This window comes from Trachemys scripta, chromosome 1 (genome assembly GCF_013100865.1).
Source record: "Trachemys scripta elegans isolate TJP31775 chromosome 1, CAS_Tse_1.0, whole genome shotgun sequence".
Lineage (NCBI taxonomy): Eukaryota > Metazoa > Chordata > Testudines > Emydidae > Trachemys > Trachemys scripta.
Window position 1 is genome coordinate 287749262 of NC_048298.1, and position 27519 is coordinate 287776780.

At 41.5% G+C, this 27519-nt stretch overlaps 1 protein-coding gene across 2 annotated transcripts in view; it reads right to left on the reverse strand.

The window, feature by feature from the left end:
• LCP1 (lymphocyte cytosolic protein 1) overlaps positions 1-27519 on the reverse strand; it is a 64189-nt gene that overhangs the window by 17166 nt on the left and 19504 nt on the right. Inside the window, exons 1-5 of one of the 2 annotated variants that reach the window (XM_034758478.1) lie at positions 17327-17460; positions 4038-4128; positions 2104-2267; positions 1426-1555; positions 946-1078 (exon numbers count right to left, since the gene is read on the reverse strand). In XM_034758478.1, the coding sequence (XP_034614369.1) occupies positions 946-1078; positions 1426-1555; positions 2104-2267; positions 4038-4104 (494 nt within the window). In that variant the 5' untranslated portion in view covers positions 4105-4128; positions 17327-17460. Of the gene's footprint in view, positions 1-945; positions 1079-1425; positions 1556-2103; positions 2268-4037; positions 4129-17326; positions 17461-27519 lie in introns of those variants that run through there. The other variant, XM_034758479.1, reaches the window with a different exon arrangement.

A 27519-nucleotide genomic window follows, 5' to 3' on the forward strand; every position in this document is an offset into this window, starting at 1 on the left:
AAGCCATGTTCACTCAAAAATGGATCAGTCTGTACAAAAATGGCCTCAATTTTGCTCAAAAAATAGGCAGACTTCAGCAGAATTTAACGTTCACAATAAAATGTGAAAACCATAATTTTTGCATCACAAATATTTTGCATGCCTCTAGATAGGAGCCCCCTAGAAATTCCCTGTCTCAAGTTTATTACTATTACAAAACATAGTTAATACAGAAGAAAAAGAACTACACATTCATGTGTTTACTGGGCATGATTGACATGGAATTTTCCCTTGTATCTAACAATATAGCTCTTTCATAGTAAATTGTAAAGCCTTGGGCTGCTCAGAGCCCTTCACATTTAGGCAGGTTGGTTGTGTTTCAGTATCATTTAATGGAAAAGGAGGAACCAACTCCTGAAGCCTTTACTAAGTTATTCCGTTCTTATTTTAAGCAAAATTTCCATTGTGCCAAGTCTTGAAGTCCTCATTAATCTAAATCTCCAACTAATCCTACATAAGAATTGTATATGAGTAAGGACTGAGTGAGAACTTCGGGATTTGGCTCATGTTGTGTAATGCAGGACATTTCAGCTATGCAAATAAGTATATAAAACTCACTGGGTTCTATATTCTGAGGTCCTTACCCAGTTTTTACTCATTCTCTACTCAGGCTCACTCCTGTTGGCTCCGTTATTTCTCCCCTGATTCTAATGGACAGAGACAGTCACTTTTAACATATAAAATATCTATTTTTCAATTATAAACAATAGTTTAAAAAAAGCTTATAATCTCCTAAGAGAAAAGATGTGTGAGAAAGAGAATCACTAGGGCCCTGATCCTGCAAGAATTACACACATGCCTAACTCTAAAAGCAATGCAACTGCTTGTGTACTTCAAGGTAAGCACATGCATCAGTTTTCACAGGGTCAAGGCCTAACTGTGTAGGGAAACATAGGTGGTATTTACCACAGCACGATGCCATCACCAACCGCCTGGAAGAGGTCATCAGTGTCTGGATTCATTGGGAGCACGTGTTGGCAATCAGGATCATTCTCTAGGGCTTTGTTAACCCAGTTCACAAAGGCGTACTTTTCTTCTTCTGCAAGCAAAAGGTCAGATCTATCAATTTGAAGCCTAAAACTTTTACCAATTCTCTTGACATGAAAATCTCAGTTCTTATTAAAAGTGATTTGGCACCTTTTCTGTTACTTATCTATTCTACCTGGGAACCGAACTATTATTTAAAATAAGGGAGGTTGAATTTTTGGCCAAAATACTGCTCTTACTTCTCCTCAGCTTTATTACAGTTTGTTCAAAATATGCCTATTTTAAGTCACCCTTGCCGATACTGCAATTCCCGAAGGCTTTTCACACAGACAGTTACGAAATGATCTCCAAGGAACCATTTAGTTGCAGTTACTACCTATATCAATTGACTCTACATACCCGAATAAGAATGTTGGGTTCCAACACTGGACTGTTCTGAAGTTCCACCGATAGCACAAATCCCCTCCTTTTTATTGATTGCTTTTCTAAAGGTTTTAGCGACATCTGTACTCTTCAGGCCCTGGAAAACCTTTCAAAATACATAGAGTGATTTTAAAATTGCAAGTTATAAAACTAGAGTAAAACTATGAGCTTTTAGGTTGTAAGTTTCTTGGGACCATGCTGTCCTCTATGTTTTTTTCAGAGCTGAAAACAATGTGGGCATCGAATAAATAAATAATCTGTAATAATAACAATTACTTGAATGGGCAGTCTGCACAGAAGCAAGAGTTCAAACTTATGGATGCCTTTGCAGAATTGGCACCTTTTAATTTTTTTATATTTTAACTAATTAATAGGAAGTTAAAGAGTATTAGAAATCTACAATCTTTGTATTTTGGAGACAAGCCCTTAGAAGTTTAAGTTTTGAACAGAGGTAAGTGAAATTCTGAAATTTCCATCTTGCAGGAAACTCCAATACTTTGACATTTGTTTTTGTCCCAGTTTGTGGAAACTGCATTTACCACTGAAAAATCATTTTGACAAACAATTCCTGACCAGCTCTAGTTTTGAAAGTTAGACTGTTTTTTTCTGAATTCCCTTTTTAGAGGATATTCTCCAAAATAACATTTTACTCACTGCAATAAATTCATCAAAGCTGATTTTGCCATCATTGTTTTGATCTCCCGTGGCCATCAAATTCTGAGTGATTTCTCTGACTTTATATCCTGGCAGAGGCAGATTGGCTGCTTTGAACAGCTCTGTTAATTCAGAACTGCTTATGAAACCATTTCCATCAATGTCTGTAAAGGAAAAAAACAGCTTAATGAACCTGTCTGCACAGAAAAGTTTTTTTTCAGGAAATGTGAATTATGTGTAATGATTTTTTAATCTTATAACAAAAATATAGTAAATTATTTTTAACAATTGCAGTGACCTTTTCAACCCCAGGGAAAGTTTATAATGACCATCAAACAAAAAAAGAAGGAATAATTTGCATGTTAGTTGGATATATGTTACAGTAGCAACATGATATTTATAGTTTGAATTTATTAAATTTACACTGAATTAATGGTTTTTACAAAATAAACAAAAACAAACTCAAAACCAAAAGTTATTAGCTTTCTCCTACTACATTCTTTAATTAAGGCCCAAAATGAGAATGTGAGTTAGGCAGAGATTACCCTGTCTGTAGGAGCATTTCTGAAAATATGCAAAATGACTATCCACAAATTGCTCTCGAATGCACAAATTACGCAAATGAGAAAAATGAGTAAAATAATTTTATTTCTCTAATCTCTTTCTAGGACAGTAACCTTGCATGTTATGTGGAACAGTAGCAGGCAAATAACAACAGAAGTATGATTATTCCAATATTGTCCCATTCTTTCATTGCTTCTCATTTTGCTTTGGATATTGGTGAGGGTCTTGTACGTGCAAATGTTTAGCCATCAGCAACCCATGGCATCAAAATGCAGAATTCTATGGAATTTAAAAATGAAACATTTGGTTGTATCACAGCCTACTGTGATTTGTAAGGAATTTTTAATGAGGGGATTTATATGTTGAAACTATTTAGATGTCATGTAGACAGATTTTTTCTTTGACATATGAAAATGCTAGCAACTTGTTATTTGTAAGAAACTCTCCTATACTCTCAGTATATATATATTGTCCCAAATTTTGTTTTGTAGTCTTCATTTGCCCAGAGAGAGATTTCAAAGAAGTATATATTGTGATTTCCTGAGCTGAGCTGGAAATTGACCATGCCATTTGCAGCGAAGCCACATAGGATCTACATTTGAGGCTGCTTCTTAGCAACAGAAGTATGGATTAATATGGGATTGCGAAGAGTGTCCTTTCAATGTCTGTCTCACAGTGGAAACAGAAACTAGTAGAGAGAAGAGGACTTAGAGAGAGGATCAGGACTGGGAGAGGAAAAATGCTTGGTAGCAATGAAAGGACTTAATGGCTGAGAATAAGTGAGCTGTGAGAGACAGAAATGCATATCCTTAGAATCAGGGGAGAAAGATGGTCCAGTATAAGTAGAGAAAAACAGAATGGGGCTTAAAAGTAGAAAAAGGGATATGAATTTAAAAACACACAGAGCACAAAATGATCAAGGAAAAGGGGCTGTACATTTGAGGTTTTTTTAATTTGCCTTTGTTTCAGTTTCCCTAGGGGATATGAACCAATGTATTATGTTATATCAAAAATCCTTGTTTTGTCTTCTCAGCAATTTGCCTCAAATAAATGTTTGGGTAAAAATACTTTAAAATACTTCATGTATCATTTTCAAAAAGGTTTTCAAATTATTTCATAAAACCTGTTTCACAACTTTCTGTCGTCTTCATTCAGCAAAGGAATGCCAATACTGTACTTCCAGAAAGCTACGGCAGGCTAAAGTGGTTTTCTTTGAAAAGGACTGCAGTTGTATGAACATTACTTCATATAGTTTCCATTTCACAGTATGACAGTACTGAAGCATGGCTCATTTAACTGAAGCTGGTCAGTACAGAGGGATACAATACAACTTCACCTAGTGTCGTATGTTACATGCTAACTGTACTCACCGACTTTATTGAAAGCTTCTCTTAAGTCTGTCATCTCTTCCTCTGAGATGTGTGCTGTTGATGCCATTTTTTACTTCTTTGAATGACAAATCTGCAGGAAAATGCATGTTATTAGTTTGTGCCTTTTATTTTTAAGAGTCAGAAGTTCAAAGCAATTTCACTTAGAAGTTAGAATTAACAGCATGACACGAAGTCACTGCATCATTCTTTATAATTTACAACACAGTTTCCATCTGTATCCAGTAGTGTAACTAAGAAGTGACCTTTTTTGAATCCTATAGATGTAAATCCACATTGATTTATTACAAAACTGCACTGTTTTGCCAAGTCCTGCCCAAAATTCTTGTCAAGGCTGGTGAATACTTTTGATACCTAAATCCCGTTCTCACTTGCCTTAATTCTCTGTGGAGGGACAGAACAGAATTATGCTGGACACTCAGGAATTCCCAAAGCCATCCTGCAAGTGTGGGTCAGGATGGCTCAGGATGTTTGGGGGCAAACACATGATTGGGAGCACTTTGCTACTGTTGCCATGGGGGGCAGCTTGGATCATCAATTAGTAAACGCTTCACATTGCAGCATACATGCTAAGGGCCTACTTGGGTCTTCCAGCTAGCAGAACATGTATCCCTTCGAGTGGGATACACTGGCAAGTGTTGTAACAGGGCCTTCATCTTAGCGCTCTCCTCAGCTCGAGGTTGAAACTGTAGCTCTATTGTTTTTCCGGCACACTGTGGGAGAAAGAGGCATTTTGTGCCCTCTCCCTCTCAGTACACCAATGCAACACAAAGAAAGATTAGGTTCTAAACACATTTCTGCCTTCATTCTGATATCATTGAGAATACTGCACAGAGGTGGAAGATTCAGTTCCACTTGTGACAGATGCTTGTCACATTGCTTCATGCACTGCTGAAGGGTGCTCCCATACCATGGTAATAGGACCGGGATTGTCCTGCCCCGCCCCTGTCTTGTCTGTTTATAGTATAAGCTCTTTGGGGCACAGAATGTCTACAGTTCTGGGATAGTACGGGACCTAGCACAATGGGGCCCCACTTTTGGTTGGTCCTTAGGCACTAGTGTAATAAATAAAATATGATTTACAAAATAATATAAGGACTATATTAGACTAGAATACTATATGGGCCCTAGTTAGAGGATTTGAGGGTGGCTGCTGCAGTTGCAGTGCCCTTATTTAGGAAAGAATCAAAAAAGAATGCACTAAAACCACTTCAGACCTAAAAAAACCCCAACCCCATAACTTCATTGAGAAGGCCCAGATTGCAAACATTTGTATTGTTTTGTAAAAGATATTCAGGGTAGATATGAAAAATGGAAGATGATACTTGACATATTTGCTACAATAATTTGAGTATAACAGTTAGGCACCATTTATCTGGATTTCAGGTTTAATGCCTTCCTGAATTTATGCATTGATTTATAATGTCAGTAAGTGTGGTGTACAAGGAGAACTCTTTATGGAAATGGATTAAAAATAAGACAAAGGCAATAAAATGTGGTTGGTTCTTTCATCCTGTCTGTCCCTACAGTAGCACAGTTTAGCTGCCTAATCTCTGCAAGTTCTGGATCAGAACTAAAAGACTTCTTCATCAGGAGAGAAAGCTGGTTCATCTTGCTCAAACTTTTTTGAAGCATTGCCTATAGAGAAGAATAACACAATACATAAATAAGATTGTAAAGGCAGGGACTGTCTTTTTGTGTTTGTATAGTGCTTTGTACGATTGGGCCACTCTTATTAATAGTATTGAGAAGTATTAGGGACCTACTGGACAGGAAATCATGGAAAAGACTTATTAGGGCATCTCAATCCATTTTCCAATGCAGGTTTCCAATCCAGTCTAGATTCGTTATCAAGCAATATGATGTCTAACACTGCTCCAGGAAGATTATTCCACAGTACAATAGCTAATGTAAACAACAATAATAGCACATACATACTATCACACAATTCAGTTACAAATATTGGGTCAAGTTCACCATCTGCATAAATGGTCCCATTGAAACCAATGGGGAGTTGTGCCCACATATGCTGCTGGAGAATTTGGTCCATGAAGTACAATGCAACCTGATAATAATGGCCACCAAAGGCACAGGTTTCACTGTTATTAATCCTCACATACCCCTGTGAGGTCAATATTATCAGTCCCATTTTACAGATGGGGAAACTGAGCAGAAAAGTTAAATGTTTTACCCAAGGCTACAGAGTCAGTGTCAGAGCTGAGATTGGAACTGCCAGCATGCTGCCGTATTCATACCACTAAAGTACCCTGATGTCTCCTCCCCTCCAGCACACACACGTTAGTTGGAATTTTTCTATATTCTCAGTCTAACTGTACCTTTTAATTTCACCCAATTAATCCTAGTACCTAATATCCCCTTGTGCCACCAACTTACATAAGAACATAAGAACGGCCGTACCGGGTCAGACCAAAGGTCCATCCTAGCCCAGTATCCTGTCTACAGACAGTGGCCAATGCCAGGTGTCCCAGCGGGAGTGTACCAACAGGCAATGATCAAGTGATCTCTCTCCTGCCATCCATCTCCATCCTCTGACAAACAGAGGCTAGGAACACCATTCCTTACCCATCCTGGCTAATAGCCATTAATGGACTTAACCACCATGAATTTATCCAGTTCTCTTTTAAACGCTGTTATAGTCCTGGCCTTCACAACCTCCTCAGGTAAGGAGTTCCAGAAGTTGACTGTGCGCTGCGTGAAGAAGAACTTCCTTGTATTTGTTTTAAACCTGCTGCCTATTAATTTCATTTGGTGACCCCTAGTTCTTGTATTATGGGAATAAGTAAATAACTTTTCCTTATCCACTTTCTCCACATCACTCATGATTTTATATACCTCTATCATATCCCCCCTTAGTCTCCTCTTTTCCAAGCTGAAGAGTCCTAGCCTCTTTAATCTCTCCTCATATGGGACCCGTTCCAAATCCCTAATCATTTTAGTTGCCCTTTTCTGAACCTTTTCTAGTGCCAGTTTATCTTTTTTGAGATGAGGAGACCACATCTGTACGCAGTATTCGAGATGTGGGCGTACCATCGATTTATATAAGGGCAATAATATATTCTCAGTCTTATTCTCTATCCCCTTTTTAATGATCCCTAACATCCTGTTTGCTTTTTTGACCACCTCTGCATACTGTATGGACATCTTCAGAGAACTATCCACAATGACTCCAAGATCTTTTTCCTGACTTGTTGTAGCTAAACTAGCCCCCATCATATTGTATGTATAGTTGGGGTTATTTTTTCCAATGTGCATTACTTTACATTTATCCACATTAAATTTCATTTGCCATTTTGTTGCCCAATCACTTAGTTTTGTGAGATCTTTTTGAAGTTCGTCACAGTCTGCTTTGGTCTTAACTATCTTGAGCAGTTTAGTATCATCTGCAAACTTTGCCACCTCACTGTTTACCCCTTTCTCCAGATCATTTATAAATAAGTTGAATAGGATTGGTCCGAGGACTAACCCTTGGGGAACACCACTAGTTACTCCTCTCCATTCTGAGAATTTACCATTAATTCCTCCCTTTGTTCCCGGTCTTTTAACCAGTTCTCAATCCACGAAAGGACCTTCCATTTTATCCCATGACAACTTAATTTACGTAAGAGCCTTTGGTGAGGGAACTTGTCAAAGGCTTTCTGGAAATCTAAGTACATTATGTCCACTGGATCCCCCTTGTCCACATGTTTGTTGACCCCTTCAAAGAACTCTAATAGATTAGTAAGACACGATTTCCCTTTACAGAAACCATGTTGACTATTGCTCAACAGTTTATGTTTTCCTATGTGTCTGACAATTTTATTCTTAACTATTGTTTTGACTAATTTGCCCGGTACTGACGTTAGATTTACCGGTCTGTAATTGCTGGGATCACCTCTAGAGCCCTTTTTAAATATTGGTGTTATATTAGCTAACTTCCAGTCATTGGGTACAGAAGCTGATTTAAAGGACAGGTTACAAACCTTAGTTAATAGTTCCGCAACTTCACATTTGAGTTCTTTCAGAACTCTTGGGTGAATGCCATCTTGTCCCGGTGACTTGTTAATGTTAAGTTTATCAATTAATTCCAAAACCTCCTCTAGTGACACTTCAATCTGTGACAGTTCCTCAGATTTGTCACCTACAAAAGCCGGCTCAGGTTTGGGAATCTCCCTAACATCCTCAGCCGTGAAGACTGAAGCAAATAATCCATTTAGTTTCTCCGCAATGACTTTATCGTCTTTAAGCGCTCCTTGTGTATCTCGATCATCAAGGAGCCCCACTGGTTGTTTAGCAGGCTTCCTGCTTCTGATATACTTAAAAAACATTTTGTTATTACCTTTGGAGTTTTTGGCTAGCCGTTCTTCAAAGTCCTCTTTGGCTTTTCTTATTATATTCTTGCACTTAATTTGGCAGCGTTTATGCTCCTTTCTATTTGCCTCACTAGGATTTGACTTCCACCTTTTAAAGGAAGTCTTTTTATCTCTCACTGCTTCTTTTACATGGTTGTTAAGCCATGGTGGCTCTTTTTTAGTTCTTTTACTGTGTTTCTTAATTTGGGGTATACATTGAAGTTGGGCCTCTATTATGGTGTCTTTAAAAAGCGCCCGTGCAGCTTGCAGGGATTTCACTTTAGTCACTGTACTTTTTTAACTTCTGTTTAATTAACCCCCTCATTTTTGCATAGTTCCCCCTTTTGAAATTAAATGCCACAGTGTTGGGCTGTTGAAATGTTCTTCCCACCACAGGGATGTTGAATGCTATTGTATTATGGTCACTATTTCCAAGCGGTCCTGTTATAGTTACTTCAATGGAGTTATTCCCTTTCTACCCTGGGGTGCGATCAAAATTGGATCCCCAGATTCTATTTTTGTCAGTTAACCCTAAACTGCCATCGGCACAACTCTATCACAGGACTTTGCAAGTCACATAATTGTTTAAGTTGTAAAGTTGGGCACCTTAGTACCTCATCGCAGGTACATAATATCCACATAATATCAACAGCAAAGTCCCTAGTGGAACACCGCTCCTACACTGTTTCAAGATTACCTTTAACCCCAATTTGGCAAGAGATTGCAGTAAAGGGAGTGAAAGAACCAAGTCTTTATTTTTAATACTTATAGTCTCATATTTGGCCAGATTTGCTCAGTAACGTCAGTGAAGGTCTCCCAAGTGTAGACTGGAAGAACTGAGAGAAGAATCTTGTCCAGAAAGTTTTCAGAGTAAGAGAAACAATTTTTGTGTTAATGTCAATGTGATTTATTTTGGAAAGATGCTGCTTGAGAGTCTGATTTGTTGGGGATGTCAAGGGAGTTTTCCTGTGCATTAATTTATACTTAAGAATTATTGTCACTTTTCTGAAATTATCTGAGGTGGTTAAATCAAATGCACTGAGAAAGTAGAGAGCTGTCAAGGGCCAGGTGCCTAGTCTACCTTAACCAACACTCAGCACCACTGACCAGGTCGGTCTCCCTACTCGGCTCCAAGTGGCTCCTGGAAGTGGCGACAATTGGGATAGGCGAAACTTCCACCTTGCACCCCGCAGCTAACCCCGCCCGGGAAGCCCTCCCCTCTGCAGCAGCTAACCCCGCCCGGGGAGCCCCCCCCACCTGCGGCAGCTAACCCTGCCTGGGGAGACCCCCACCGTGGCAGCTAACCCCACCTGGGGAGACCCCCACCGCAGCAGCTAACCCCACCTGGGGAGCCCGTCCCAGCTCAACTCAGCTCCACCTCCTCCGCTGAGCATGCCGGCACCGCTCTAATTCTCCTCCCCTCGCAGGCTTGCGGTGCCGATTGGAGGAGACTTAGAGCAGGGGCTGTGTGCTCGGTGGAGGAGGCAGAGTGGAGTTGATCTGGGGTGGGGAGGGTTCCCCTATGTGCCCCCTCCCGTTACTGCGGGCAGCCCTCCCCGCACCCCAGCTCACCTCCACTCCACTTCCTCACCTGAGCGGGCTTTTAGGCACCCCAACCACTAGGAGCCCTATGCGGCTGCCTAGTTTGCCTAAATGGTTGCACCGGCCCTGCCTCAGCCACCCTCTTCTAAATGGTTTATTCTCTCTTAGGCTGCTGGAACAAGAAACATGTCATCCTTGCAAAATAGAGCATTTAGAGCAGCAGAAGAAAAACACAAGACGGAGTTCTCCCCAACAACACAGTATTGTTTTCTCTGGCAGAGCTGGACCCCTTCAACTCCTATTTTCTTTACTCTTCTTTGCCCTAACCAAGCTGTCGGTTATCTGAGACCTGATTTCTTTCTGCAGGATTTTTCATCAGGATTATAGAATAGTTTTCCACTTTTCTGAATTAGCATTTCTTTCTGATCAATTTCAAGGAGAGTTTTTGACCCAAAATGCATCAGGAAAATTCTCCTTACCTACAGCATCTGGGCAATGAGATAAGCAACAGCGATTGAGAAGGAGCTTTCAGGAAGTGAAAAGGAGTTCTGCATCTTCTGATGTATCCCAAGTGTGCTTGAATATCATAAAGATATACGGGAGTCGGCAGGGGTGCTGGAACAATTTATATAGTGGGGGTGCTGAGAGCCACTGAGCCAAACTGTAAACCCTGTCTATAATGGAAACCACTTCAAGCCAGGGGGTGTGGCAGCACTCCCACCTACCCTATTTCCAGCACCTATGGGAGTAGGTGGTATCTTTGAGGGATTTTCCTCACTAAATCCTTCCTCCAACCAAAGTTTCTTAAATTCCCTTCCTCATCCATGTGCATGTAACTGATGGCGATCAGAATGTCTCTGGTAGGACATTCTTCTCCTGGAATATTTCTCTCTCTCTCTCAATGGGGACTAGCATGCATAGACTCCATGGTTTTGCCCATATGTCCTCTGACCCAGCTACAGCCCCCATGCAAAGGTGTCCTGCTCAGACTATGTGTCCAACTTGCATATTTTGTACAGGAGGGAAGGTGGCATTTATGTTTTTGGGCCTTATAAATGTTTGACAACTGCAGATAGTCTTGCAGGGAGGGCACATAATGTTTTCTTCCATTTTTGCTCTCACACACAAGGAGAGAGAAAGAGAAATTATTCAGTTGATCTCATGTGAAAAGAAGAATCAATGCTATAAACCACAACATTGTGGCTTAAAAGTTGCTCAACTTTAGTCTTCCGTTCACTGACAAAAAAATAAAAAAGAAAAAAGCCCTAACTTCTTTAAAATCAACATCCATAAAGGCACTAAATGGAGAGAGCAAAATAATGTTGCTGATGCTCAGCAAAACATATTTAATGAAGTTACAGCATAGTCTAAAATTTCCTCTCTCTCACTCCTCAGGACACATTTTATATTCTATTTTTGTTATTTCAAGCTGTAATGTACATAAAACCCTAGATTCTCTAGTGTTGTCAGAGGTAAATTGCATCTCTCTGTGCCAAGAAAGAAACCCAGGATGTATTCATAGCCCGGGAGGACAGGCAGTGTTAGCATGTCAACCTTCCCTCAGAGTTTCTGTCAGAGTGGGGGCAGGATTAATTTATAGATGGGGGGTCTACAAGAATCTAGCTGACAGCAATGCTTTAGACAGATAGATAGATCCATCAATGCTCCAATGCTAATCTACAACACTCTTACTTTTTCAGTCTGGAGGTTCTTGACCAGACTGGCAATCCTTCCTATTTGTGTGGCGGTTTAGTTATGTGGTCTAATGATTTTTCACTAGCAGTCTAAGACAAAATTTGAACCCACATCTCCCAAGGTGAAAGGACCCACTGCAACACATTGTCCTTCACTGGTTATTTATCATCACAGAATCATAGAAATGTAAGATTGGAAGGGACCTCAATAGATCATCTAGTTCAGTCCCCTGCACTCAAGGCAGGACTAAATAATAAACATCTGATGTGTTTGTCTAACCTGGTCTTAAAAACCTCTAATGATGGAGATTCCACAAATTCCCTGGGCAATTTGTCCCAGTGCTTAACCACCCTGACAGTTAGGAAGTTTTTCCTAATGTCCAACCTACACCTCCCTTGCTGCAATTTAAGCACTTTGCTTCTTGTCCTATCCTCAGAGGTTAAGAAGAACAATTTTTCTCCCTTCTCCTTGTAACAACCTTTCATGTACTTGAAAACTGTTATCATGACCCCTCTCTGTCTTCTTTTGCAGACTAAACAAACTCTGTTTTTTCAATCTTCCCTCATAAGTAAAGTTTTCTAGACCTTTAATCGAGTTTGTTGCTCTTCTCTGGACTTTCTCCAATTTGTCCACATCTTTTCTGAAATGTGGTGCCCAGAACTAGACACAGTACTGCAGCTAAGGGCTTATCAGAGTGGAGTAGAGCGGAAGAATTACTTCTCGAGTCTTGCTTACAACACTCTTGCCAATACATCCCAGAATGATGCTTGCTTTTCTTGCAACAGTGTTACACTGTTGGCTCATATTTAGCTTGTGGTCCACTATGACCTCCAGATCTCTTTCCGCAGTACTCCTTCCTAGGCCACTGTGGTTAACTACATTAGGAAACACCAACAATTTCTGAACAAAATATCAAATTAAAATGTAATTCTTAATAAAATGACTTCCAAGATCACTGAAGGGTATAGACTGACTAAGGTATTTTGAATATGCTGCAATTAAGAAAATGCTCTTTTTCTAGGTGTATATTCTTTGTAGTGTGTCCATCGGCCTACTTAAATAGCTACAAATACACAATAAAGTTAAATGTTTCATTCTAATTTTCTCAAGGGTGTTGAATTAAATTCTGAATCCCAAACAGCCCAAAATGTACCTAACTCCATTAACAATACATAACATTCCTATTACGGTAGCGCCTAGAAGTTTCAACTAGGTTGGGACTGCACTGTGCAAGGCATTGTATAGAACTACAGGGCAAGCTTGTGCAACCCTCATGAAGTCAATGGGATTACTTCTGTGAGTAACTGCTCCCCAGTGTGAATAAGGGGTTCACAACTGGTCCACAGTAAATGATACCGTCCCCCAAAAGACTATAACCATCCCCAATATAGCTGCTGAATGATAAAGATGCTGCATCAGAGAATTTGAAGAGACTGTAGTAAAACGACATATTTATCTCTGCTTGAAAGACAACATGGTGGTGCTACACAAGTATTAATTTCATAAGCTTTCAAGAAAGGACTTTGTTTCTCAATATAATTTATGAAGTGCTTAAGGCCAAATCTTGGATCCTAGACCTAGCTTAAGTAAACAGTTTATGCAAGAGAGTTCCAGAGAGGTTGTAGGGGAATGGAGTCCTCCTTCCCACACACCAGCCCAGCCACTACTGGGCTGTAGTAGTACCTGCTAATCCTGCAGGGATTTTTGGCCAGTGGTTATGCAGAGTTGTGGAATCACTAGCCCTGCCCTTCTGTGCAATAAATCCATCAATTTTTTCCTGCTGTAGAAATAGCCGACATAACACTTCTTAGAACCTGAGAAGAGCAATGAGCAGAATTCCCAGCAAAGTCCACTTCGGATATTAGCAAGCAGACGTAATCTACATGTTCCGCACCTACTAAGTGCAGAGAGGGACTGCATAAAGAAATCTTAGGTAAACAGAGGACAGTCTCTCTCCAATCGATCCCCCATCCCTACACATTAGAGTCCCAGGGGCTCTGCAAAATGTGATGGCACTCTGCATGGTGGTGGGTTGTTAGACGTACCTCAAAGTGTTTACTCAATTAAAGTATGCTGAATATCTACAGTTAATAAATGTATTTGATATAAATTCATAGAAGAAAATTACTGTACGTATTTCAAGCGTATTAGTACGTAACCAATAACATGGTGCATGTAAAATAATCATAACCAGCTAAACTTTCAAAATATATTCAGAAGGTAAAACAAAGAGCTGCCAAAATATTTTTATGTATAAACTATTAATATCTATTTGAGTTTGGTGTTCCAACGGGATTTATGAAGGATTTTTTCTCATATTCTCCAGTCCTTTTTTCTTTTTGCCCCAGTATGAAAATCTGCTGGTAGATTTCTTCCTGGGGCATACTAAGGGCCATATTGTGTTATCAGTTATGCAGAACTCCTATTGCTTTCAGTGGGGAATTCTGCTTTAAAATTGAGGTCATGATATGGCCCAAACTCATTCAGCTATCCCAAGAATACTAGAAATGGAAGAAAACTCTGTGTATCCTACTGTTGTTTGACTGTGGTGTACTGCTTTCCTATATGCTCTTGAATGACTTCTATTTAATTGTCCCTGTGTCTTTGCTTCAACAACCTTGCTTAGGAGGTCCTTCCAATTAGTTACTATTTTCTAGGTAAACTAAAGTTTCCTTATGCCTGCTGTTCTAAACCTGTTCAGACCCTACATAATTCTGCCTCTCCTTACCTACCTGCCTTTGTATCTTATCACCTCACCCTCTCTACTCTGCCAGTGCCCTGTTTGTCTGCTTCTCCCACAACTACCTCTGCACCTTCCCTCAAGAAAACTCACTTTTGTGATTCCTTCAAGAAACTATCTGACTAAATCATCCACTTTCCTGTTTATTTGATTCATAAATGAACTGTTCCTCTGCATGGTGGGAAGGAGGTGAAATGTTGGGGAGGAGAGGCCTAAGGACACTGGAACTGAATCTGGGATTCAGCATGAGAGAAAGCTGGGAAGGTTAAATTGTGGAGGGAAGGGGGGATAAGGGGAGTTTAGTGTGTCTAACTTTGAAAAAAGAGAACAAAAATGACAACAAATAAACACCTGTCTAAGAAGTCATGTGCCCATTACCACCCTGATGATCATCCTGTTTGTGTGTTTCATCCTTTTTCCCCTCCCATCAATCATCTGTGTTCGTCTTTAAGATTGCATGCACACTCTCCACCTCAGGGGCAGTGTCTTCCTGTGTTCAGAAAATGCCTAGCATATTTAGGTTGCTACCACAATCTAGTCATCATCACCGTAATGGGTAATTACTAGTAATAAAAATCATTAATAACAATAATGTAACTGATTAAAATCATCATCAAAACCCTTCTCTTTCCCTCAGCACCAATTTATTCTGTATCCTCAGCACTCATTTTCCTTTTTGTTAATTGTAAAGGGCCTGGTTTAGTACAGAATGACCAATGATGAGCCTACCACTGTATGTCATGTATTTAGAACAAGATAGGATTTAGCATGCTAAATGTGGTTTGATTTGCTAAACGTATTGCAAAACATCAGAATTTGACTAGATTCTGCAGCTGTGTACGAAACAGATAAGTAGATGAATTAATTAACTGGTATTTTGAAAGCAAGTCACCGTTTAATTTTAATTTATCTCCCTGTTTCGCCACCCATTTCCTATATACACACACTCTCCAAAGTAAGCACATATTTTAATAACATCTTTGTGATAACCATTGCTGTAAGATCTCCATCAAAATCTTCGTATTAAGGTCATCATTTCCATGGAGTCATATTGTGCCACTGAATTTTAAGCTCATCTCCCTAATACCAGTACTGGGGCTTAAAAATCAATGGCATGGTATAACACTATCTGTTTCATGCTAATTTTGTGGGCAGAAGAGAGGAGACTATACTCAGTGAATGCCATTCTGCATACGCTTACAGTCAGTTACTTTTGAAAAGTATCTTGCAAATTCTAGAGCCATATTACATCATCCATGTTTAGGCAGAACTCTTAATGTATTTCAATGGAGGCTTCTGATTAAAAATTGACTATATGATTTTTTTCTGGGGTGGGGAAGAATGTATTATCATTTACTTCAACATCTGGGATTACAGTAAATACTTTTTGACACTATATCAAGAGAGAGCAGAACTTTCTATCAGCCAAATCACGCTCTTATGCAGAAATACCTAACTGTGCTATCAGGAATTTCCCAAATGGCTCAGGCAGCTTGTGCCAGCTCTTAATGGGATTTTCCAATAAGAAGGGAGTTTTCTGTTTCTACTCGATGCAGGCGGAGACTGCCTGGGTCTTTCCCTGCCCTCCCCTTCCACTCATTCTCTACTTTCAGACACCATAGAGGTCTGACCCACCCCTTCAGCATAAGGAGGGGGAGATATGTGTATGGAGGGTCCCCTCTACACACGTGGCCCTGAGATTTCACCAAAATAATCAAAACTCCATTTGTCAACAATCCATCTGCATCCCTAAAGAAGTAGCCTCATTTGTAATTTGTTTTTAAGATTATCTTCACTTGATGTTTGCAGGAGCTAGTGGACAAATCCTGCATTGAGACAAACTCCCTTCGATGTCAGTGGACTAAGGACTACAGGATTTGGCCATTACGTTTTGTGTCACGTTAACAAAGATTTTGTATCTTGGTTAATATATATTTGTTATTCTTTCCCTGAAATTTTAGTGTCATGTATTTAGAACCCTGACATCTCATTTCATTTATGATTTGGAAATCAAAGTCATCCAGAGACATAATGTTCCACAGTTCTATACAGCCAATGTTTAATGAAGCTTGAATTAACTCCATGGTGAATCCACACCTGCCTGGCCGAGGGAGGCAGGAAAGTCTGGAAATTATGGAATGGAAGGATCAGCAGGAAGATCCTTGTTTGTGCAAACGTCCTCTGAATGCTCAGAAGAGATAAAGCCACCTGGAGAATCCAGAGACTTGTAACACACAATAAATTTAGAGTCCAAATCAAAGCCCATTCAAGTCAATGGCAATACTTTGACTGACTTAAATGCACATTGGCTCAGGCTTTTAAAAACTAAGTTTTATTCTGGGGCCATCCCACATGTTTTAAGCAGTAGTCCCTATTGAAATCAGTGATAAGTTCTGCCTTAAAATTGATAACCCAATATGGCTCCCATTATCGGGGAAGGGACAGCACAGTGAAATGAGACAGATAATAGGTTAGCTTGTATGTCTTCCGAACAAGCAACAATTTTAAGCCGTATCAGAAAAAGCAAATCATCTAGAAAATATCAGCCTTTTTCAGACCACTGGAACTAAAATTAAACTACACCTCCACATCAATCCACTCATTCTCACAACATTTTCAAATGGATCAAATACAGCCGATAACTCCGATACAAATCGAACGAACGGCAATATACCAAAATAACACACTACATATACTCCCAAAGGTTTATAGAAATAATCTGCACTAGACTGCAAAATGATTCATGCTGTTACTGATCCGATGCTCTTGCTCCTGGTGACCACAGGTTTCCTGTGCAGTTAAACTGCTAGAGTGCACATTGAGGGTGGGTGCACAGAAAAATAACAGGTGCTGTAAGCATACTAGAAATCTAATGCTGTGGTCCAAATTACCAGGCAGTGTGAGATCCAACTCAAACTGAAAGGAAAGATTTTTTGTAAAATTACCTTGTTTGAAAGCTGTAAAAAAATAAGTAGAAGCAGCTTGGAGTGTGCCTAGGAAAACCCTCCTTTCTGATCCGAAGTGCAACTTGTCAACCTTCAGTATGTGACCCCAACGAAGGAAGTGACTAGAGTGATCAAACGTCACGTGGCAGTCAGATAGATTTTGTCTTTATAAGGAAATATTACTTACTTTGGGCAAACCCCCCCATCACCTGATTACTCACACAGAGCAGGTCACATTGAAATGTAGAGTTCTTTCCGCTTCCTCTTTATGTCTCTTAAAAGCATCTCTCTCTCTCTCTCTCTTTCTCTCTCTCCTATCTATATATACACACACACATACACACACTATTTATGCCTTTTCTCTTTCAAAATTGAACAATTACAGTTTCAGGTCACAGTTCACAGTCACACTGAGGCCTTGGCTACACTCGGGACTTCCCAATGCTACTCTGGCAGCGCCATGAAGCAGCCACCAGCGCTGCGAGAGAGTTCTTGCAGCGCTGTTATGTACTCCACCTCTCCGAGGGGAATAGCTTGCAGCGCTGCAGGCTCTGATTACACTGGCGCTTTACAGCGCTGTACTCACTGTGCTCAGGGGGGTGTTTTTTCACACCCCTGAAGGCAGCAAGTTGCAGCGCTGTACAGCGCCAGTGTAGCCAAGGCCTCAGGCTCAGAGTAAAAGGTGCTTTAAAGTGGGTGTGAATATAATTTACACCTACTTTAACCCACCTCTGCTCTGCCAGAGTACTGTATAGGGGCCTTAAAGTAACTGAAAATCAGGTTCTTGGTATGTAAAAATGACTCTTCGGTACTATGGGAACTTGGGGTGAAATCCTAACCCCATGGAAGTCAATGGCAAAACTCCCATTAATTTCCATGGGGGGTGGGATTTCACCCTTTCTCTTTTGACTCTTTTGAGCAGTTTTTCTTACTGTTTTAAGTTCAGTAAGGTTACTGCTGGGGAGGAAAAAAGACCCTTCATCAAAAACAAATAGAGCACCATTAATCGGACAAACTGACTAACTGGACCACTCTACACCTGAAGATACAGAGTGCTTTGGAACCCCCCACACCTGAATTATAACCCCCTGCTTAAGATCCCATCTCTGATGCAAATACAGCGATCTGGGGGTGGATATTATCATATGACAGTATGGTATTACAGTGAAACTTGCACAGGCGTTCTCTCCACAGTAGGCAACCTCCTGTTTTAGGAGACCACCCCAATTAATGGGAAATGATTACCTAGGTTGGAGTACAGCAGAAAGGGATCTAGGGGTCATAGTGGACCATAAGCTACATATGAGTCAACAGTGTACACTGTTGAAAAAAAAGCGAACATCATTCTGGGATGTATTAGCAGGAGTGTTGTAAGCAAGACATGACAAGTAATAATTCCGCTCTAGTCCACGCTGATTAGGCCTCAACTGGAATATTGTAAACTGGAGAAAGTCCAGAGAAGAACAACAAAAATGATTAAAGGTCTAGAAAACATGACCTATGAGGGAAGATTGAAAAAACAGAGTTTGTTTAGTCTGAAAAGAAGACAGAGAGGGGACATGATAACAGTTTTCAAGTACATAAAAGGTTTTTACAAGGAGGAGGGAGAAAAATTGTTCTTCTTAACCTCTGAGGAAAGGACAAGAAGCAATGGGTTTAAATTGCAGCAAGGGAGGTTTAGGTTGGACATTAGGAAAAACTTCCCAGATGTCAGGGTGGTTAAACACTGAAAATAAATTGCCTAGGGAGGTTGTGGAATCGCCATCATTGGAGATTTTTAAGAGCAGGTTAGACAAACCCCTGTCAGGAATGGTCTAGATAATACTTAGTCGTGCCATGAGTGCAGGGGACTGGACTAGATGAGCTCTCAAGGTCCCTTCCAGTCCTATGATTCTATGAATTCTGCTCAACTGTTATGAGTAGATTACCTCTTATAAGCAACAGATTTCTGCTGGTCCCTAATGTGGTTGTGTAATCATCAAAAAAAGTATTAGAAATAACTGGAACTCAGCAAAAACTCATCAGAGATCTTATGAAAAAGAAAGATTCAATTTGCAGGGCACATTTTGCGATGTTCAGCAGCCAATGCATATTTACAAGCACTGGAAGGGAAAGTTAATGACAGAAAAAAATGAAACAGAAAAAGAAGATCATGGATGGATAATGTGGTATCTTGGCTTCAGCCAAAAAGAGATGAGCAGAGAATCATACACCATGGGCTACAATTAGTTGCAAACCTGCAGTAGTGGAGATGCCGAAGAAGATGTGGCTGCTGAAGGCAGGTTTTACTGTACATAATACCTGATTTTGCTTAGCATTTATATAGTGTTTTTCATTTTTAAAGTGTTTTACAGACATGAATTAATCCTCACGGTCTTCCTGTGATGTATATAAGTACTACTATCCCCATATTCCAAATAGGGAACATGAAGCAGAGAAGTTAAGGGACTCATTCAAAGCCACATAGTGCTAGAGCTGGGATTAGAATGCAGAATGCCCAGCCCTACGCTCAGAACACCATCTCATTTCATGTGCTATGAATGCAGCAGGCTACTTATTAGTACTAGTTATGGGACAAAACTGAACCTTATTGTACTGGGCCTTTGCACAGGTACACAAACAGGGAGTCCAATGTCCCCCATCTCAAACCCAGGGGTGGTCGGTTCTATAGACAGTATTCTAGATGAGATCACCCCAGGGAATTTAGATTGACATTATAATATTTTGGGTATTCTACATCCAATTCCCGATGCATCTCAACATCTTGTTCAGTGTGTTTTTGTTTGTTTTGTTTTTATCACAGCTCTGCATTAAGCACCAGGGCCGCCCAGAGGGGGGCGCAAGTGGGGCAATTTGTCCCAGGTCCCGGGCCCCGCAGAGGCCCCCACGAGAATGTCAGAGGCTCCCCCCAGCCTCCGCCTTCGCCTTTGCCTTCCCCCATTGCCTCAGCGCGCCGCACCCAGGAGCGGCCCTGGACAGCGCTGCAGCGGCCTGGCTCGGGCGGGGCCTGAGGTCCTCCCACTCGGAGCCATGTGGTAAGGGGGCGGAGCTGCAAGCTCCAGCGGGCCGAGCAGCAGGAGCTCCTGGACGCAGCTCGCTGAGGCTCTGGGAGAGGGGGTAAGCGGCGTGGTAAGTCCCTCTGAGCTGGGCACCCCCCCAGCTCTGAGCCCAGCCCCTCTGAGACGGACAACCCCCCCGACCCCATTCTCCCACAGCCCTGACCCCAAGCTTGGAGCCCAGCCCCTCTGAGCCGGGCACCCCCCGAATCCCAGCTCCAAGCCCAGCCCCTCTGAGTCAGGCACCCCCCCGGACTCCATCCTCCACCGCCCTGACCCCCAGATCCGAGCCCAGCCCCTCTGAGCTGGACACCCTCCTGACCCATCCCCCCCCAACCCTGACCCCCAGCTCCAAACCCAGCCCCTTTGAACCGGACACTCCCCCGAGCCCATCCCCCCCCAGCCCTGACCCCCAGCTCCGAGCCCAGCCCCTCTGAGCTGGGCACCCCCGAACCCAGAGCCCAGCTCCCCACCCAGCCCTGGGCAACAGTAGCGCCACCCCCAGGCAGCGACAGCCCATTGGCACCAACCATCACCATCACCCAGCGACAGCCCATTATGTAATTGCAAATGTATACATACCATTAAAGCATTTAATATTTTTAAATAATGTATTTTGTGTATTTTCAAATTATTAAAAATTAATTTTTGAATGTATTTCCAAATACATTACTATAGTATTGCGACTTTTTTTTATGGAAGGGGCCCCTGAAATTGCTTTGCCCCAGGCCCCCTGAATCCTCTGGGCGGCCCTGTTAAGAAGAGATTTTCATTGACTGTCTACAATGACACCTTGGTCCCTTACCTGAATTGATAGTCAATTGAGAACCTTGTAAAGTGTAGGAGTAGCTAATTATTTCCCCTCCAGTATTAATTACTTTGTATTTAACAACACCAAGCTTCATTAGCCATCATGTAGCCCATTCATCTACCATCCATTTATTCTTGTTTAGGTGTCTCTGAAGCTCCTCCCAGTCCTCTCTAGTCCTGACTAAAATAAATAACTCTGTATCATCTGCAAATTTTGCTACCTACATCCCTCTTTCAAGATCCTTAATTAACACAGCACCTCGAACGGTGCCTTTTCACGTCTAACCTCTCAGCACTGACATTGTCCCCCACCTATCTGCCCAATACACAGCCACTCTTCTGTGCCTGTCAATGAGATAAGGCCATTCCAACTCAAAATCCCTGCACTGGCTTCCCCTTGCATGCTGCATTGAGTTGGAACTTCTCATCTTCTCCCTCAACTCCACCTTGACCTGATAGATCTGGGACTTTGTCTCTCAGTGTGTCCTTTAGCAATCTGTCCCTTCTCCCAGGGTTGATGCCCTGTTCATTTTTGTAAGAGGGCATACTAGCCATTTAAGGTTGGTGGGGGAAGTCTTTGGAGACAGTATGATCCTGTTCCAGATTTTTTCTGGAACTAGACAAACCTGTGGGACAGGGGATGTAGATGATGAGCAGGAGGAAGTGATGTTGTGGCAGTAGTTTGGAACAAAACCCAGGCTGCTTCCTTTGTTTAGGGCCTCGGACTAGAGTTCCAGTGCCAGAAAGGGCTGGAACTCCTCTCACCCCTCAGTGCTGAGGGTCAAACTAGGGCTGTGAGCTTCCACCCAGCCAATCTCCCTGGGTCCCAGTGAGCAGAGTCCAGTGCACTAGCAAGACCGGATGAGGTTAGGTATAAATGCCCTTCCTTCTACAGTATTACCAACCTTAAAAGTTCAAATATTGAGTCAGACCCCAGTAACTCCTGAGATTGGTCTACAACTCATTAAGTGATTGGTTTTAGTAAAGATGATGATGTGGTTTTGGTGTGTTTGTTGATTTTCAAACTCCCCTTGCCCACCCCTGATGTGTGTGTGGCAACTACAGTTTTGCCAACTATCCCAAATTCACAGAGTAAAGTGAATCTGGTCCCCAGTGCAGGAGTTCCCAACCTTAACAGGGCTGTCTCTATGAATTCGATGGGAATTGAATCAGTACCTTATTCAGCGAGAGCCTGCTGCTGCTCCCATTGAAGTCAGTGGATAAACTTTTCAAAAGCAACTAGCAATTTAGGTGCCTCAGTCCCATTTTCAAAAGTAACGTGGGCACTTAGGCACCTAAATCTCATTGCAAGTCAATAGGACTTAGACTTCTCAATGCCCAAGTCATTTTTAAAAATAGGACTTAGGTGCCTAAATCACTAGTTGCTTTTGAAAATCTTACCCAGTGGAAAAAATCCAATTGACATAAAGAGAAACATAACCTGACTTAAAAGGAACAAGCAGTCTCATTGATTCCCTGTGAACAATTCTATTTTTTGGGAGGAGGGCAAGGGGAGAACGGGTGTATAAAAAAGTGAAAAATGATTGGCTAAACAACAGTGTAAAACTAAAGCAATGATAAATAAGTGAAATAAAAGATACACTTTAATGCAAATTTAATAGGACATAATCTGCCATCCGTTATTAAGCAGATCCCTGCACTGGTTGCAATGGGGAGTTCTGGTTAAATATGACTGATACAATATGAGCCCCTCTTAGATACAGCTAGGTGGAAGTAGGCCAGTTTAGAGGAGTCTCTGCCTACTATTAAGTGAAACGGAACAGCTGTGGTGTATCTTTTTTTGTTAGACAACTAGCCTCTTGGCACTCTACTTACACAACTAAGGTAAAATAGTGGCTGTGAAATACAGAAGTGCTTATTTTGGCTGTCAAGAAAAAAAAATGTAATCTTGCTGGATCATGCTATGTCTCAAATTGAGTCTTATGCTGAATGCATGAATATTTTCAAAAGGGCATGAGTTACACCAGTGGTTCGCAAACAGTTTTATAGCGATGCCAACACTCTTGATTTTAATCACAAGGCTCATGAAAACTGGTGTATCTCTTAAAGCCTGAGCGCCTGGAGACAAGTGATTATGTAAGAATCTCAGCTTTCATTTTTTTAATAGTAAGTTTCAAACTCTCATGACTATGGGGGAAAGGATGAAAATGTGACCTAAGCGGCTCAAGTGGTTAAAGACTAAAAAAATACCTGTAAAAAGGGAAAGAAGGACAATCTGGGGAATTACAGACCAGTCAGCTTACAGACCAGTCAGCTTCTGTACCTGGAAAGATAATGGAGCAAATAATTAAGCAATCAATTTGCAAACATCTAGAAGATAATAAGGTGATAAGTAACAGTGAGCATGGATTTGTCAAGAACAAATCATGTCAAACTGACCTGATAGCTTTCTTTGACAGGGTAAACAAGCTTTGTGGATAGGGGGAAGCGGTAGACGTGGTATATCTTGACTTTAGTAAAGCTTTTGATACTGTCTCGCATGACCTTCTCTCAAACAAACTAGGGAAATGCAATCTAGCTGGAGCTTCTATAAGGTTGGTGCATAACCAGTTGGAAAACCGTTCCTAGAGAGTAGTTATCAGTGGTTCACAGTCATGCTGGAAGGGCATAACGAGTGGGGTTCTGCAGGGATCAGTTCTGGGTCCAGTTCTGTTCAATATCTTCAGCAATGATTTAGATAATGGCATAGAGAGTACACTTATAAAGTTTGTGGATGATAACAAGCTGGGAGGGGTTGCAAGTGCTTTGGAGGACAGGATTATAGTTCAAAATGATCTGGACAAACTGGAGAAATGATCTGAAGTAAATAGGATGAAATTCAATGAGGACAAATACCAAGTACTCCACTTAGGAAGGAACAATCATTGCACACATGCAAAATGGGAAATGACTGCCTAGGAAGGAGAACTGCGGAAATGGATCTGGGGATTATAGTGGATCACAAGCTAAATATGAGTCAACAGTGTAACACTGTTGCAAAAAAAGCGAACATCATTCTGGGATGTATTAGCAGGAATGTTGTAAGCAAGACCCGAGAAGTAATTCTTCCGCTCTACTCCTCTCTGATTAGGCCTCAACTGAGTATTGTGTCCAGTTCTGCGTACCACATTTCAGGAAAAATGTGGACAAATTGGAGAAAGCTACAACCGTGCTGTCATAACTATAAAGGGAAGGGTAACAGCCCTCCTGTGTACAGTACTATAAAATCCCTCCTAGCCAGAGACTCCAAAATCCTTTTACCTGTAAAGGGTTAAGAAGCTCAGGTAACCTGGCTGACATCTGACCCAAAGGACCAATAAGGGGACAAGATACTTTCAAATCTTGGTGGGGAGAAGGCCTTTGTTTGTGCTTTTTGTTTTGGGGGTTGTTCGGTCTTGGGACTGAGAGGGACCAGACATCAGTCCAGGCTCTCCAAATCTTTCTGAACAAGTCTCTCATATTTCAAACTTGTAAGTAAACAGCCAGGCAAGGCGTGTTAGTTATCTTTGTTTTCTCAACTTGTAAATGTACTTTTTGCTAGAGTGTTTATCTCTGTTTGCTGTAACTTTGAACCTAAGGCTAGAGGGGATTCCTCTGGGCTCTTTAAGTTTGATTACCCTGTAAAGTTATTTTCCATCCTGATTTTACAGAGATGATTTTTACCTTTTTCTTTAATTAAAAGCCTTCTTTTTAAGAACCTGATTGATTTTTCCTTGTTTTTAAGATCCAAGGGGGTTGGATCTTGATCCACCAGGAGTTGGTGGGAGAAAGGAGGGAGATGGTTAATTTCTCCTTGTTCTAAGATCCAAGGGGTTTGGATCTGTATTCACCAGGGAATTGGTGAAGAGTCTCTCAAGGCTACCCAGGGAAGGGAATTAGCATTTTGGGAGTGGTGGCAGCGGACCAGATCTAAGCTGGTAGTTAAGCTTAGAAGTTTTCATGCAGGCCCCCACATTTGTACCCTAAAGTTCAAAGTGGGGAAGCAGCCTTGACACGTGCCATGCGAACACCTGTTCTCACTTTCATTGTAAACATTGACATTGTAAACAAGAAGCAGGCAGCATTATATCTCCTGCAAATGTAACCAAACTTGTTTGTCTGAGCGATTGGCTGAACAAGAAGTAGGACTGAGTGGACTTCTAGGCTCTAAAGTTTGACATTGTTTTATTTGTGAAGGTAGTTATTTTTTGTTCATACTTCTACATTTGTAAGTGCAACTTTCATGATAAAGAGATTGCACTAAAGTACTTATATTAAGTGAATTGAAAAATGCTATTTCTTTTATTTTTACAGTGCAAATATTTATAATAAAAAATAAATATAAAGTGAGCCCTGCACATTTCTTATTCTGTGTTGTAATTGAAATCAATATATTTGAAAATGTGGAAAACATCCAAAAATATTTATATAAATAGTATTCTATTATTGTTTAACAGCACGATTAATCGTGATTAATTTTTTTAATTGTGCGATTAATTATGATTAATTTTAAGTCTAATCACTTGGCAGCCCTAATAAACAGCAATTTAATTTGTTTTGCTTTTGGATTTCACTCAGAAAATTGCACACACGTGCATGTGTAATTGTGTTTGTACATATACACACTTGCAAACTAAAATAATTGGTGTACTTTGTCACATTTTGGCTTTAAAATGTTAACATTCTAACTTGCCAATCTCTGTTCATTTTGCTCTTAGTTTATTCTTTTCACTTCCTTCACTCAGTTTTTTTGAAAATTATATCCCTGTGTCTCTTCCTCTGTCTTTCAGTGTCTGCTGTTCACTTTTTTCTATCTCCCTTATTCCCATTTGTCCCTCTCTTTCATATAATGCATTCTCTCCCTCTTTCCACGGGTTCTTTTTATTTCACCTTACTTCCCTTTAATCTCTTTCCCTTTCAACTTTCTCCCTCTAACTACCCTTTTCTGAGTCTTCCCCTCATTCTCTTTCTGCCTGCCCTCACCCAGTCACATGGCCTCTTCCAACCCTCTTCTCCTTCCTACTTCTCTTTGCAGCACCCAGCCTCGCTCCCTGCTTATCTCTGAATTACCATGCCAAGAATGCCCCAGCACTTGGCTTCTCCATTCTAACCCATAGCTCATACAACTCAGCAGTTTTGTAGCATTTTGCAGATAGGAGACTGTAAAAATTGCTATCAGTTCCCCGTGAGGACAGGAACTAGGCCTTCCCCATGAGGAACTTGCTACCCTTCCACAACACATAAAAATCTTTGCACGGAATTGGGATAATAAACTCCAAAAGTGAAGGACTGGATGAAATACAGAAGTGTTATTCTCAACATTTCCATAGTTGTTTTGAAGATGATGGGCTCCATTTTTTTCCAGCAAAAAAAGCAATGACAGTTGTCACAGAGCTGATTGTGCGCCTTAGTGTTAGACTGAAAGCAGAGGCAGTGCTGCTCTTTGGGGACCCTATGCAGAAATATTTTGGCCCTTTTCACACACAACACATACTAAGAAAGTGAATAGGGGGGCCTCTGGAACTGGTCAGGGCCCTAAGCAATTGTTTAGTCTGTTTATGCCTAACGCCGGCACTGACTGAAAGGGATGCTACAGAAGGACAGAAAAATATAGATGGATACAAGGTGGGGGATGAGGGATGGAGTTGGTAAAGAAATGAAGCTAATAACTTTACCGAAATATCCTGCAAAAATGAAATATAAGGACCATAGCAGGGAATGTCTGAATGGTTTGGGCTAGCAATCCCCATTCAATTCAGCAATCCCCATTCTACCCTGAAAAATGACTGTGTAAAAATGCTATCATCTTACCTGACAGATCACCGCCCCCCCTCAATATGTATTGAGTCATCTGCTGCCCTCCATGACAAAAATTAATGTTTACTTAGGGTTACCATATTTCAGCAAGCAAAAAAGAGGATGGGAGGAGCCCCGCCCTAGCCCCGACCCTGCCCCTCCCACTTCCCGCCCCCCCAGAACCCCCAACCCTCCCCCCGTTCCTTGTCCCCTGACTGCCCCCTCCTGGGACCCCTGCCCCTAACTGCCCCCCAGGACTCCACTCCCTATCTAAGCCTCCCTGCCTCTTGTCCCCTGACTGCCCCAACCCTTATCCACACCCCCACCCCCAGACAGACCCCTGGGACTCCCACGCCCCATCCAACCACTCCCCACCCCGACAGCCCCCCGCAGAACTCCCAATCCATCTAAACCCCTCTGCTCCCTGTCCCCTGACTGCTCCGATCCCTCTCCCCACTCCTGCCCCCTGACAGCTCCCCCCCAGAACTTCCAGCCCCACACCCCCCGTTCCTTGTCCCCTGACTGCCCCCTCCTGGGACCCCTGCCCCTAAC